Below are 15119 nucleotides of genomic sequence, written 5' to 3'. Positions count from 1 at the left end.
CATTCAGTAACCTCTCTGTAACATGGGGGGCTGTCATTCACCATCCAGTCAGTAACCTCTCTGTAACATGGGGGGCTGTCATTCACCATCCAGTCATTCACCATCCAGTCAGTAACCTCTCTGTAACATGGGGGCTGTCATTCACCATCCAGTCAGTAACCTCTCTGTAACATGGGGGGCTGTCATTCACCATCCAGTCAGTAATCTCTCTGTAACATGGGGGCTGTCATTCACCACCCAGTCAGTAACCTCTCTGTAACATGGGTGGCTGTCATTCACCATCCAGTCATTAACCTCTCTGTAACATGGGGGCTGTCATTCACCATCCAGTCAGTAACCTCTCTGTAACATGGGGGGCTGTCATTCACCATCCAGTCATTCACCACCCAGTCAGTAATCTCTCTGTAACATGGGGGCTGTCATTCACCATCCAGTCAGTAACCTCTCTGTGACATGGGGGCTGTCATTCACCATCCAGTCAGTAACCTCTCTGTAACATGGGGGCTGTCATTCACCATCCAGTCAGTAACCTCTCTGTAACATGGGGGGCTGTCATTCACCATCCAGTCAGTCACCTCTCTGTAACATGGGGGGCTGTCATTCCCCATCCAGTCATTCCCCATCCAGTCAGTAACCTCTCTGTAACATGGGGGCTGTCATTCACCATCCAGTCAGTCACTGATTACGTCTATGACATCTGCCAACTAATCAAGTTACAGTGATTGCACCTGTGGTCTAATGACGAATCAGTGATGATGTAGTAAGGCCTTGCAAATAAATGGATCTAAATAAAACCTCATCTCCTCTCCTCCTCTCTCTCCTCCACCTCTCAACCTCTCCTTCCATGTCTATTTCCTCTCCTCCTCTCATTCCTCCACCTCTCAACCTCTCCTTCCATGTCTATTTCTTCTCCTCCTCTCTCTCCTCCACCTCTCAACCTCTCCTTGCATGTCTATTTCCTCTCTTCCTCTCTCTCCTCCACCTCTCAACCTCTCCTTCCATGTCTATTTCTCTCCTCCTCTCTCTCCTCCACCTCTCAACCTCTCCTTGCATGTCTATTTCCTCTCTTCCTCTCTCTCCTCCACCTCTCAACCTATCCTTCCATGTCTATTTCCTCTCCTCCTCTCTCCTCCACCTCTCAACTTCTCCTTCCATGTCTATTTCCTCTCTTCCTCTCCCTCCTCCACCTCTCAACCTCTCCCTCCATGTCTATTTTCTCTCATCCTTTCTCTTCTCCTGTCTTTGTCTGTCTGTCTGGAGGTGAGTTAGAGTTCCCGTTGAGGGTCGATGGGGGTTTGGCTCCTAAAAGCCCACACTCTGCTGCTTCCGGGAATCAAGTTCTCCTGAGTGATGGCTTTGGGGACCTGTGTGTGTGTGTGTGTGTGTGTGTGTGTGTGTGTGTGTGTGTGTGTGTGTGTGTGTGTGTGTGTGTGTGTGGCTCAGATACTCCTGAGTTCTGTATTTGGGGTCCAGAGTGGCCCCCAAAGAGATGTGAGATGTGAAACAGCAAAAGGTGTATGCATGTGTGAACCTGCGTGTGTGTTCACCTCAACCTTAGAATAGGTTGAGGATAGTATGACCTAATAATCTGATTAATAGTCTGTTGACATTTAAGGATGAGAAGGACTAGAGATGGTATGAAAGGGACCTGGCTGTCAGCAATTGGGTGCAGAGATGTAGCGGAGTTAGGCGCAGGACACAGGTTTGAGCAACACAACGGAGTTTACTCAAAAAGGTCAAGCAAGAGTCCAAATAGGAAAATACATACACAGTAACACCTACAACAACCACTAAAGACACCAACAATCACGGACAGAACAGAAATGTATGCCAGAGGGTTAAATAAGGAACATGATATGGGAATTGAAACCAGGTGTGTGTAATACAGACAAAACTAAACTAAACTGAAACATGGATCAGTGGTGACTAGAAAGCCGGTGACATCGACCGCCGAACAAGTGTCTCAGAGTCGGATGGCTGATTTAGGATCAGTTTTACCTTGTAGATCACAATGAATAAGATTACATATACAGAGGGGACCTGACCTGAGATGAGCACTCCTACTCTGAGATGCTTGATACATATGAATCCTGAGGTGTTCAGGGCTGACAAGTATACATCTGTAAATATCCTGCATTTATTATTAGTATACAGGTCAAACAACACTAGAGAGGTTTCCATGGCAGGGACAATACCAGGTGCTGACAACCTTGAAAAATATGCTCGTACACACACACACACACACACACACACACACACACACACACACACACACACACACACACACACACACACACACACACACACACACACACACACACACACACACACACACACACACACACACACACACACAGCTTGTCACCCTCTGAATATTTCTTCTCTCTCAAACTGCTCCGATTATAGATGGAAAGGTTTGGAAAATAATTGCTGGAACGTTTCAGGGAGGTCTCTTTTTCAGGGGCACCACACACACACACACACACACACACACACATACAACGCACTCTTCAAACAGTCCTCAGACAGAGACTTGAGTCTGACGCCTACTTATCAACACCTTTACAAACTTCAGGGGTCAGGTCACACTGTGTGTGTGTGTGTGTGTGTGTGTGTGTGTGTGTGTGTGTGTGTGTGTGTGTGTGTGTGTGTGTGTGTGTGTGTGTGTGTGTGTGTGTGTGTGTGTGTGTGTGTGTGTGTGTGTGCGCGCGCGAATATGGAGTTGAAATCATGACCAGGGCGACAGAAAGAAAATCAACTGCTTCCAATTTAGGCAGCAATCACAGATTGAATCTGACAAGACATCACAATAGGGACAGACCGAATCTGCATGGACAGAATTTACTGTAACATGATGACATCACAACAAGGCCTGTGGGAATTTGACATGATGACTTCACAATAGGGCCAGACAAAATCTACAATGATAGCATTTGTTATAATGAAATCCCTGTAGGGCCACACTGAATATGGCATGAGGACATCACAATAGGGCCAGACAGAATATTTATAAAAAAACAAATACCAAAGATGACTAGCTACAGGTTGACAGATTGAACAAGCAGACAATTCAGGCATCAACTGCTTGTTGGTTTGATTCTCAATTTCCCCCAGTGCAATAGTATTCTGAAACATCCAATAGGCTTCATGTATGACCCAACAGGAACCCAGTGACTTACCAGAGTGTCCTGACCAGACAACCATGGTAACATCCCATGACCCGCCTTTCCTCTCTTTCCTTTTCGCTCGGTCTCTCTCCCTTTCCCTCTCTCCCTTTCCCTCTCTCCCTCTCCCTCTCTCCCTCTCCCTCACTCCCTCACTCTGTTTCCCTCTCCCTCTCTCTTTTTCAAACTATCTAACCCATTCCTTACCTGGTGTGAGTTTCCCCAATGCAGTACGTATCCTCCTCTCTGTTATCCGCAGCAATGTCTCTAAATCCATGAGCGACACAAACACCCTCCATGGACCCCCGGTTATATCTCTCCACTCCCCCTTCCCTATATCACACCCAGGGCTAGGAATATCTCTGTTGTGTCATACAGTCATCAGGACCTCATAAGAAACACTGAGAGAGAAAGCGAGAGAGAGAGAAAGAGCAAGTGAGAGAGAGAGAGAGAGAGAGAGAGAGAGAGAGAGAGAGAGAGAGAGAGAGAGAGAGAGAGAGAGAGAGAGAATGTCCACCAGGAATGTTGTTGACTGGGGTCCTTATAAGTCTGTCTACTGGCTCCACTTCTGATGCTGTTGAAGCTTAGCAGAGATATCTGCACTGGTATCTGTCCTCACTTCCACACTCACTAGGACAACATATAGACCCGAAGGGAAACCTCTAAACCCATACCACGACCATGGGTTTGTGTTTCAGTGAGGAGCGATCGAAGACATGGGGGAATCATGAGCAGCTTTCAGATACTGGATAATGTATTAGAGAACAAACTAAACATGAAAACAGAAGTAGAGAAAACATAAATGTACATCAGTGTAGAGTGGCTGTTTAAAGCTATGCGTCTGCAGACAACAGCGTTTCTAGGTTTAAGTGAGAAGAGATCAGGAGAAAGGTTGTATTTAGTGTAGAGTTATTAATTCGGACTCAAGATGATAAGCTAATGAGAGCACACAAACATGGTATGCACACACACACACCAGGTCACTTGTGATACAAGTCAGTAAACTAACGTTTACCCTAACCCTAACTCCTAACCCTAAACCTAACATTTACCCGAACCCTAACTCCTAACCCTAAAACTAACCCTAACATATAACACTTATTCTAACCTTAACCCTAAACCACCTAGAAATAGCATTTGACCTCGTGGGTATTAACAAAATGTCCTCAGTTGGTCAAATTTTTGTTTGTTTACTATTCTTGTGGGCACTTTTGGTCCCCACAAGAATAGTTAAACACACACCCCAGATGTTAAACACACACACACAGATGCACATGGGGGCACTGCACCACAACATCTAATTTACAACCTAACGATTGTATCTGTAGCTTTTATTTTAAGTAAGCATTTCACTGTAATACCTGTTGTATTCGGCGCACGTGACAAACTTTGATTTGATTTGAAATGGAGAAATGTATATTTCTGAACCCTCTTGGACATAAGCAGCAGCGAGATAAGAAAAGACCCTCATTGATTTAACAATTATTTAAACAAAAATTACATTTTGCTCTGTCAGAATTATACAGTACACGTCATCAACTGTGATGTCATCATTTGGAATCTGTTAAAAAGGTCAACAAAGTAATTTGTTATGCCATCAATTGGGATCTGTTAAAATGACCAAACAGTGATGTCATAATGAGACTAATTTAGAATGGTTAACAACATCCTTTGTGATGTCATAATGAGAAACCGTCAGAATGGTCAACTAAACCCTGTAATGTCATTACGTAATAAGAATCAATCACAACGGCAAGTAGAGGAAGGTGTATGCCATCTAAACTCCTCTTAGACATACAGAAAGGAGAGGCAGCAGGGCAAACCGCAGCACGTTATGTATTGGGCACACGCCTTTAACACCAGCCAGCAGACTAAGAGGAAGTGTGGTGGGTGGTAAAAATATATATGCCTCAGGCCCGGGCCACAGAGTCACAGAAGAGAGAGATAGAGAGAGCGAAACAGAGAGACATGAAATGAAAGAGAGAAGAGAATAGAGAAGAGTTACCACTTACCACTATTGATTTGATATTGCGCATACACAAACATACACATACACTTAAATACGCACACAGATACGCACACACACACACACACACTGACATGTCAACCTCAGCAGTAAGAACTCCCACAGGACTTGTACTAATAGTGCAGTTCAGAGAAAAAAGAGAAATGGACAATTCAGCAAATCTCCCTTTTCTCTTCTTTTTCCAGTCTGGGGCTGTCCAGCTCAATGTATCATTGTATATAAAGGTGTTTCCAGTCTGGGGCTGTCCAGCTCAATGTATCATTGTATATAATGGTGTTTCCAGTCTGGGGCTGTCCAGCTCAATGTATTATTGTATATGAAGGTGTTTCCAGTCTGGGGCTGTCCAGCTCAATGTATCATTGTATATAATGGTGTTTTCCAGTCTGGGGCTGTCCAGCTCAATGTATCATTGTAAATAATGGTGTTTCCAGTCTGGGGCTGTCCAGCTCAATGTATCATTGTATATAATGGTGTTTTCCAGTCTGGGGCTGTCCAGCTCAATGTATCATTGTATATGAAGGTGTTTCCAGTCTGGGGCTGTCCAGCTCAATGTATCATTGTATATAATGGTGTTTTCCAGTCTGGGGCTGTCCAGCTCAATGTATCATTGTATATAATGGTGTTTCCAGTCTGGGGCTTTCCAGCTCAATGTATAATTGTATATAATGGTGTTTCCAGTCTGGGGCTGTCCAGCTCAATGTATCATTGTATATAATGGTGTTTCCAGTCTGGGGCTGTCCAGCTCAATGTATCATTGTATATAATGGCGTTTCCAGTCTGGGGCTGTCCAGCTCAATGTATCATTGTATATAACGGCGTTTCCGGTCTGGGGCTCAATGTATCAATGGTGTTTCCAGTCTGGGGCTGTCCAGCTCAATGTATCATTGTATATAATGGTGTTTCCAGTCTGGGGCTGTCCAGCTCAATGTATCATTGTATATAATGGTGTTTCCAGTCTGGGGCTGTCCAGCTCAATGTATCATTGTATATAATGGCGTTTCCAGTCTGGGGCTGTCCAGCTCAATGTATCATTGTATATAAAGGTGTTTCCAGTCTGGGGCTGTCCAGCTCAATGTATAATTGTATATAAAGGTGTTTCCAGTCTGGGGCTGTCCAGCTCAATGTATCATTGTATATAAAGGTGTTTCCAGTCTGGGGCTGTCCAGCTCAATGTATCATTGTATATAAAGGTGTTTCCGGTCTGGGGCTGTCCAGCTCAATGTATCATTGTATATAATGGCGTTTCCAGTCTGGGGCTGTCCAGCTCAATGTATCATTGTATATAACGGCGTTTCCGGTCTGGGGCTGTCCAGCTCAATGTATCATTGTATATAAAGGTGTTTCAAGTCTGGGGTGGGCAGCTCAATGTATCATTGTATATAAAGGTGTTTCCAGTCTGGGGCTGTCCAGATCAATGTATCATTGTATATAAGGGTGTTTCCAGTCTGGGGCTGTCCAGCTCAATGTATCATTGTATATAATGGTGTTTCCAGTCTGGGGCTGTCCAGCTCAATGTATCATTGTATATAATGGTGTTTCCAGTCTGGGGCTGTCCAGCTCAATGTATCATTGTATATAATGGTGTTTCCAGTCTGGGGCTGTCCAGCTCAATGTATCATTGTATATAATGGTGTTTCCAGTCTGGGGCTGTCCAGCTCAATGTATCATTGTATATAATGGTGTTTCCAGTCTGGGGCTGTCCAGCTCAATGTATCATTGTATATAATGGTGTTTCCAGTCTGGGGCTGTCCAGCTCAATGTATCATTGTATATAATGGTGTTTCCAGTCTGGGGCTGTCCAGCTCAATGTATCATTGTATATAATGGCGTTTCCAGTCTGGGGCTGTCCAGCTCAATGTATCATTGTATATAAAGGTGTTTCCAGTCTGGGGCTGTCCAGCTCAATGTATAATTGTATATAAAGGTGTTTCCAGTCTGGGGCTGTCCAGCTCAATGTATCATTGTATATAAAGGTGTTTCCAGTCTGGGGCTGTCCAGCTCAATGTATCATTGTATATAAAGGTGTTTCCGGTCTGGGGCTGTCCAGCTCAATGTATCATTGTATATAATGGCGTTTCCAGTCTGGGGCTGTCCAGCTCAATGTATCATTGTATATAACGGCGTTTCCGGTCTGGGGCTGTCCAGCTCAATGTATCATTGTATATAAAGGTGTTTCAAGTCTGGGGTGGGCAGCTCAATGTATCATTGTATATAAAGGTGTTTCCAGTCTGGGGATGTCCAGATCAATGTATCATTGTATATAATGGTGTTTCCAGTCTGGGGCTGTCCAGCTCAATGTATAATTGTATATAATGGTGTTTCCAGTCTGGGGCTGTCCAGCTCAATGTATCATTGTATATAATGGTGTTTCCAGTCTGGGGCTGTCCAGCTCAATGTATCATTGTATATAATGGTGTTTCCAGTCTGGGGCTGTCCAGCTCAATGTATCATTGTATATAATGGTGTTTCCAGTCTGGGGCTGTCCAGCTCAATGTATCATTGTATATAATGGCGTTTCCAGTCTGGGGCTGTCCAGCTCAATGTATCATTGTATATAAAGGTGTTTCCAGTCTGGGGCTGTCCAGCTCAATGTATAATTGTATATAAAGGTGTTTCCAGTCTGGGGCTGTCCAGCTCAATGTATCATTGTATATAATGTTTGTTTCCAGTCTGAGGCTGTCCAGATCAATGTATCATTGTATATAATGTTTGTTTCCAGTCTGGGGCTGTCCAGCTCAATGTATCATTGTATATAATGTTTGTTTCCAGTCTGAGGCTGTCCAGATCAATGTGTTTTTTTAAATATATATTTTTGACCTTTATTTAACTAGGCAAGTCAGTTAAGAACAAATTCTTATTTTCAATGACGGCCTAGGAACAGTGGGTTAACTGCCTGTTCAGGGGCAGAACGACAGATTTGTACCTTGTCAGCTCGGGGATTTGAACTTGCAACCTTTCCAGTTTGGGGCTGTCAGCTGCTGTTACCTCTCTCCTGTTGTCAGGTCACCAGCACATAAGCTGTTACCTCAAATCAAATCAAAATCAAATCAAATGTATTTATATAGCCTTTCGTACATCAGCTGATATCTAAAAGTGCTGTACAGAAACCCAGCCTAAAACATCAAACAGCAAGAAATGCAGGTGTTGAACCAGGCTATGTGGGGTGGCCAGTCCTCTTCTGGCTGTGCCGGGTGGAGATTATAACAGAACATGGCCAAGATGTTCAAATGTTCATAAATGACCAGCATGGTCAAATAATAGGTATGGGACAGGTAGCATGTCCGGTGAACAGGTCAGGATTCCATAGCCGCAGGCAGAACAGTTGAAACCTCTCTCCTGTTGTCAGGTCACCAGCACATCAGCTGTTACCTCTGTCCTGTTGTCAGGTCACCAGCACATCAGCTGTTACTTCTCTCCTGTTGTCAGGTCACCAGCACGTCAGCTGTTACCTCTGTCCTGTTGTCAGGTCACCAGCACATCAGCTGTTACCTCTGTCCTGTTGTCAGGTCACCAGCACATCAGCTGTTACCTCTCTCCTGTTGTCAGGTCACCAGCACATCAGCTGTTACCTATCTCCTGTTGTCAGGTCACCAGCACATCAGCTGTTACCTCTCTCCTGTTGTTAGATCAGTGAATATGAAAGGGAGGACATAATCCTAAACTGTTTCCTTTGAACAGAAAAAAGCCTATCACGTATCCCCTGAGAGTCCTGCAATGATATAAGCTGTATTATAAACTGGGTGGTTTGAACCCGGAATGCTGATTGGCTGAAAGCTGTGCTATATCAGACTGTATATCATGGGTATAAAAAAACATTTTTTTTAACTTTTCGAATTACGCTAGGAACCAGTTTATAATAGCAATAAGGTAGTGGATTGCGTCATGGCTAAGAACAGCCCTTAGCCGTGGTATATTGATAATATACCACAACCCCTTGTGTGTTATTGCTTAATTACAAAGCTGTATAGCGAGAGGTGCTACCTGTTAGCATTTCCAATAGGAATTGCACTTGCAGTCTGAGGGATGCTAATGCTATCACCGTTACATTAGCTGGGCATTTACGCAAGCCAAAGCCGGATGCCTGCTCCACATAGAGTTCACCCCTGTGGCAATCTGTAGGACCTTACACTGGCTGTCTGTATTGAGCCCTTGTGCTAATATAGAATGCTGGTTTCTCAATCAAAATACAAAACTAAGACTCAAAGGACCATCTCGTACAATAATCTTCAAATGCCCAGCACACACACCATTTTCTCATTCTGTTATGGGGTAGAAATTGATGTGCTGATTTAATGTTGTGTATCACTGACCCTTGGCCTTTCTCTCTGGCCTCAACTGATCATGGATCCAGCAGCGGTCAATACAACATTCAACCCCTGAGGATGTATGTATGTGTGTGTGTGTGTATGTATGTGGGTGTGTCTTTACGTGTTTGTGTGTGTGTGTGTGTGTGTGTGTGTGTGGGTGTGTCTTTACGTGTTTGTGTGTGAGTGTGTTTGTGTATGTGTGTGTGTGCATGTATGTGTGTGCATGTGCATTTGTGTGTGTGTGTGCGTGCGTGTATGTGTGTGTGTGTTTCTGCATGTATGTGTGTGAATGTGCATGTGTGTGTGTGTGTGTGTGTGTGTGTGTGTGTATGTGCGTGTGTGTGTGGTGTGTGCATGTGCATTTGTGTGTGTGTGTGTGTGTGTGTTTGTGCATGTGAGTGAGCCTGTATGTGTGTGCATGTGCGTGCGTGTGTGTGTGTGTGCGTGTGTGTGTGTGTGTGTGTGTGTGTGTGTGTGTGTGTGTGTGTGTGTGTGTGTGTGTGTGTGTGTGTGTGTGTGTGTGTGTGTGTGTGTGTGTGTGTGTGTGTGTGTGTGTGTGTGTGTGTGTGTGTGTGTGTGTGTGTGTGTGTGTGTGTGTGTGTGTGTGTGAAGGAGGAAGAAAGGAAGTGAGAAAGTTTCTAGCTGGGACACAGATAAATGGGATATGAAGCATTAAATAACATCACCCTTTTCTCTTTAAACAATGAATGACGGTCAGTGATGCTGAGTGGCTTATATTGAAACGATAGATCGAGCGAGAGAGAGAGAGAGTGAGACATTGTGAGTGAGTGTCAGTGACAGAGTTTGAAAGAGAGAGTGTGAAAGAGCGCGAGAGTGTGTGTGTGTGAGAAATAGAGTGTGAGAGAGAGGGAGTGGACCTTAATGGGTATAATTTGGGTGCTGTTTAACCTTCCCTGTAGAATGAGCTGTTATGGGAGCTCTTGATGAAAGTAGTCCTGTAGCAGAGATGAGTCGTACCTTTGGGAATAGAGCTGTTGTCTGACTCACACACTTTCTGCTTCAATCAATCTAAACCTCGTTCAAGGAATTATAGCATTGTATCTGCACAGCGATAAGCATGTTTGAAGTACTATATATAGTAAATATATTTACATTGCCAAAGCAAGTCAAATAGATCATAAATAAAAGTGAAATAAACAATTAAAATGAACTGATTGTTAAATCTCTCTCTCTCTCTCTCTCTCTCTCTCTCTCTCTCTCTCTCTCTCTCTCTCTCTCTCTCTCTCTCTCTCTCTCTCTCTCTCTCTCTCTCTCTCTCTCTCTCTGTCTCTCTCTGGATTTAAACTGCACTGCAGAAGTGGGGGAAATAACCTGTAGCAGGGGCTCCCCAGGAGAAAGGCTGGCTCCCCCTGGTATAAGGTACTTCATTTGGAGCTGTCCATTCAACACTCCCAGTTTTTTAATGGCCCTGGTCAGCACCATGGACAGTGGCTGCCAAGAGCTACTTCACACACAGAGACAAACAAAACAACAAGTACAAGCTATTGAGGCCGGGTGTATTTAGCAAACAAGTGCTAGGCCCTCTACCAAGCAATCAGGCAGCTATAAGCCAGAGCAGGCTGTGAACATATAACCATCTGCTGGGAGTCTGGGTCAGAAGCCTATAGAAGACAAGCTGACACAGTCTCTCTCTCTCTCTCTCTCTCTCTCTCTCTCTCTCTCTCTCTCTCTCTCTCTCAGTGATAGCAAAACTAGACACTGACTAAACTGAAATGCCTGTATTTACAATTGCAATGTTGTTTCTTCTGTCAAAAGTGACTGGACCACTGTCCCATGTCACAACAAACTCATATGTAGCTTCTGCAGATAACAGCCTAGTATAATCACTATACAGTATCAGTCAGCTTTGAAGAAGCTTTGTTTACAAGACCTGTTTGGTTGGAATCATGTGGAATTGTGCTGTGCTGGAATGTGCTGGAACTATGGACCCAGAGCATTATGAGGTTCCAGTTCCACCACAGTCTCTCCCTCGACACGGACTTGTGGAACTTTGCGATTCACTGCAATGTTTCAATGTCTATTGGAGGGAGGTCCTGTACAGTTGAAGTCGGAGGTTTACATACACCTTAGCCAAATGCATTTAAGCTCAGTTTCTCACAATTCCTGACATTTAATCCAAGTAAAAATTCCCTGTCTTAGGTCAGTTAGGATCCCCACTTTATTTTAAGAATGTGAAATGTCAGAATAATAGTAGAGAGAATGATTTACTTCAGCTTTAATTTCTTTTATCACATTCCCAGTGGGTCTGAAGTTTGCATGCACTCAATCAGTATTTGGTAGCGTTGCCTTTAAATTGTTTAACTGGGTCAAACATTTTGGTTAGCCTTCCACAAGCTTCCCACAATAAGTTGGGTGAATTTTGGCCCATTCCTCCTCACAGAGCTGGTGTAACTGAGTCAGGTTTGTAGGCCCCCTTGCTAACTTCCTGACTGATGTCTTGAGATGCTGCTTCAATATATCCACAAACTTTTCCTACCTCATGATGCCATCTATTTTGTGAAGTACACCAGTCCCTCCTGCAGCAAAGCACCCCCACAACATGATGCTGCCACCCCCGTGCTTCATGGTTGGGATGGTGTTCTTCGGCTTGCAAAACCCCCCCTTTTTCCTCCAAACATAACAATGGTCATTATGGAAAAACAGTTTCATCAGAGCAGAGGACATTTCTCCAAAAAGTACAATCTTTGTCCCCATGTGCAGTTGCAAACCGTAGTTTTTTATGGCGGTTTTGGAGCAGTTGCTGAGTGGCCTTTCGGGTTATGTCGATATAGGACTCGTTTAACTGTAGATACTTTTGTACCTGTTTCCTCCAGCATCTTCACAAGGTCCTTTGCTGTTGTTCTGGGATTGATTTTCACTTTTCGCACCAAAATACGTTCATCTCTAGGAGACAGAACGTGTCTCCTTCCTGAGAGGTATGATGGCTGCGTGGTCCCATAGTGTTTATACTTGTGTACTATTGTTTGTACAGATGAATGTGGTACCTTCAGGCATTTGGAAATTGCTCCCAAGGATGAGCCAGACTTGTGGAGGGCTACAATTGTGTAGTCCTATTAAAAATAAACATGTATGCATGGTTCTTTATAGATCTCTAATAGGTTCTGTAAAGGACTGTTCATAATAATGGCTGGAAAGGAGTGAATGGAATGGTATCAAACACATGGAAATCATATGTGTGATGTGTTTGATACCATTCCATTAACCTGTCTAGGACTGGGAACCCCTCGCCAACAGCCAATGAAATTGCAGGGCACCAAATACAAATCAACAGAAATCTCATAAATCTAATTTCTCACACATACAAGTATTAGGCACCATTTTAAAGATAAAATTCTCGTTAATCCAGGCCCAGTGTCTGATTTAAAAAATGCTTTACAGCGAAAGCTTCACAAACGATTATGTTAGGTCACCACCAACTCACAGAAAAACCCAGCCATTTTTCCAGCCAAAGAGATGAGTCACAAAAAGCACAAATAGAGATAAAATTAATCACTAACCTTTGATGATCTTCATCAGATGACACTCATAGGACTTCATGTTACACAAAACATGTATGTTTTGTTCGGTAAAGTTCATATTTATATCCAAAAATCTTATTTTACATTTGCGTGTTATGTTCAGTAGTTCCAAAACATGCAGTGATATTGCAGAGAGCCACATGAATTCACAGAAATACTCATTATAAATGTTGGTGAAAATTTTAGTGTTATGCATGGAACTTTAGATACACTTCTCCTTAATGCAACCGCTGTGTCAGATTTCCAAAAACTTTACGGAAAAAGCATAATCTGAGAACGGCGCTCAGAGCCCAAATCAGCCAGAGAAATATCCGCCATGTTGGGTAGTCAACATTAGTCATAAATAGCATTATAAATATTCACTTACCTTTGATGATCTTCATCAGAATGCACTCCCAGGAATCGCAGTTCCACAATAAATGCTTGTTTTGTTCGATAATGTCCATCATTTATGTCCATTTATGTCCAAATAGCTTCTTTTGTTAGGGCGTTTGGTAAACAAATCCAAAAGCGCGTTCTGGTCCAGTTTGACCTGTAAGTTATATTACAGGTCGAAGAAACTTGTCAAACTAAGTATAGAATCAATCTTTACGATGTTTTTATCTTAAAATGTTCAATAATGTTCCATCCCGGAGAATTCCATTGTCTGTAGAAAAGCGATGGAACAAGAGATACTGTACCTCTCATGTGAAATGCACGTGAATGAGAACGAGGCTGCTGGCAGACCCCTTAATCAAATAGCTCTCATCCGCCCCCCCCCCCCCCCCTTCACAGGAGCAGCATGAAACAACGTTCTAAAGACGGTTGACATCTAGTGGAAGCTGTAGGAAGTGCAAAATAACCCATATCCCACTATGTATTCGATAGGGGTGAGTTCAAAAACTACAAACCTCAGATTTCCCACTTCCTGTTTGGATTTTTTCTCAGGTTTTTGCCTGCCATATGAGTTATGTTATACTCACAGACATCATTCAAACAGTTTTAGAAACTTCATAGTGTTTTCTATCCAATACGAATACTAATATGCATATATTAGCATTTGGGACTGAGTGGGAGGCAGTTCACTCTGGGCACACTATTCACTATTCCAAAAGTGAAAATGCTGCCCCCTTATCCCAAAGAAGTTAATTGCATTCAAGCCATTACTATAAGCCGTCCTCCCAAATTAAGATGCTAACAGCCGCCTGTGAATTCAGTGGTGAATTTCCCAGTGTGCCTTGCCTTCGAGCAAATTGCAGTGTTTACCACCCATGACTTGTTAGTGACAAAGAAAGGGTTGTTGCATTCATTAATTTTCACTCCTGTGGCCTTCACCAAGTAGAAACACTAAGTAAACATGTTATCTTTAAAATTTTATTATTTTAAACAATACAATACATATGACATAATGCCTTTTTATACAGTGTCCTGAAACTCAAAGTCAATTTATGCTGTTTTGCAAAATTATATGTAATTCTTATTGGAATCCATGAAAAGTGGGTATATCCAACATTTGGAATGTTTATTCACCCACACCCTGCTTTCAGAATGACTGCTAGGGTTGGGAAGACTAACGTATGAGACCACCTTAAGCATCTAAACTGGAACAACCATTTCAGTGACATGTGCAATAAGTCCAAGTAACAAATGATATACGTTTACAAAAATGTATGCTATTTATATTTGAGTAGCATAAGATTAATTCATCAATCAATGTACATGCAAAAAATATAGATATTTAGTATTTTTCATTTTATAAGGATCCCAATGAGCTAGTGCTAAAGCAACAGCTAATTTTCCTGGGGTCCACATATTGAAACAAAAATCTAACAGCAATAGAGAATGCTGGGAAATATGATAATGATGGGCATGGTTTTGTTTCAACTCTGGATATTAACACCAACACTGGGATTATTTTTCACCCCTTATTGTTAATTTAACTCTTCCAGTGTTAATTTAACTCATCCAGTGTTAATTTACCTTCCAAATCAACACTAGAAATGTTACACTGAAAAATAAACACAATTAACACTGGCCAATTTGCTGTGTGCTATGAAAGGGACACATCTGGAGGCTTCCGTACATTTCAAGAACCTTTTAGAAT

At 42.8% G+C, this 15119-nt stretch overlaps 1 protein-coding gene across 2 annotated transcripts in view; it reads right to left on the bottom strand.

Annotated features, from left to right (window-relative positions):
• The window catches only part of LOC109890512 (fibroblast growth factor 14), a 75705-nt gene that overhangs the window by 58048 nt on the left and 2538 nt on the right, over positions 1–15119 (bottom strand). The window contains exon 1 of one of the 2 annotated variants that reach the window (XM_031824071.1): positions 3372–3485. The exons of the other annotated variant lie outside the window; for it this stretch is intronic. Coding sequence (XP_031679931.1) covers positions 3372–3441 — 70 coding nt within the window. The 5' untranslated portion in view covers positions 3442–3485. Of the gene's footprint in view, positions 1–3371; positions 3486–15119 lie in introns of those variants that run through there. 2 annotated transcript variants of the gene reach the window in all.

Source organism: Oncorhynchus kisutch, linkage group LG5 (genome assembly GCF_002021735.2).
Source record: "Oncorhynchus kisutch isolate 150728-3 linkage group LG5, Okis_V2, whole genome shotgun sequence".
Taxonomy (NCBI): Eukaryota; Metazoa; Chordata; class Actinopteri; order Salmoniformes; family Salmonidae; genus Oncorhynchus; species Oncorhynchus kisutch.
The sequence above is the reverse complement of the archived record's forward strand: the minus strand, read 5'-3'. Positions and strand labels throughout refer to the sequence as shown.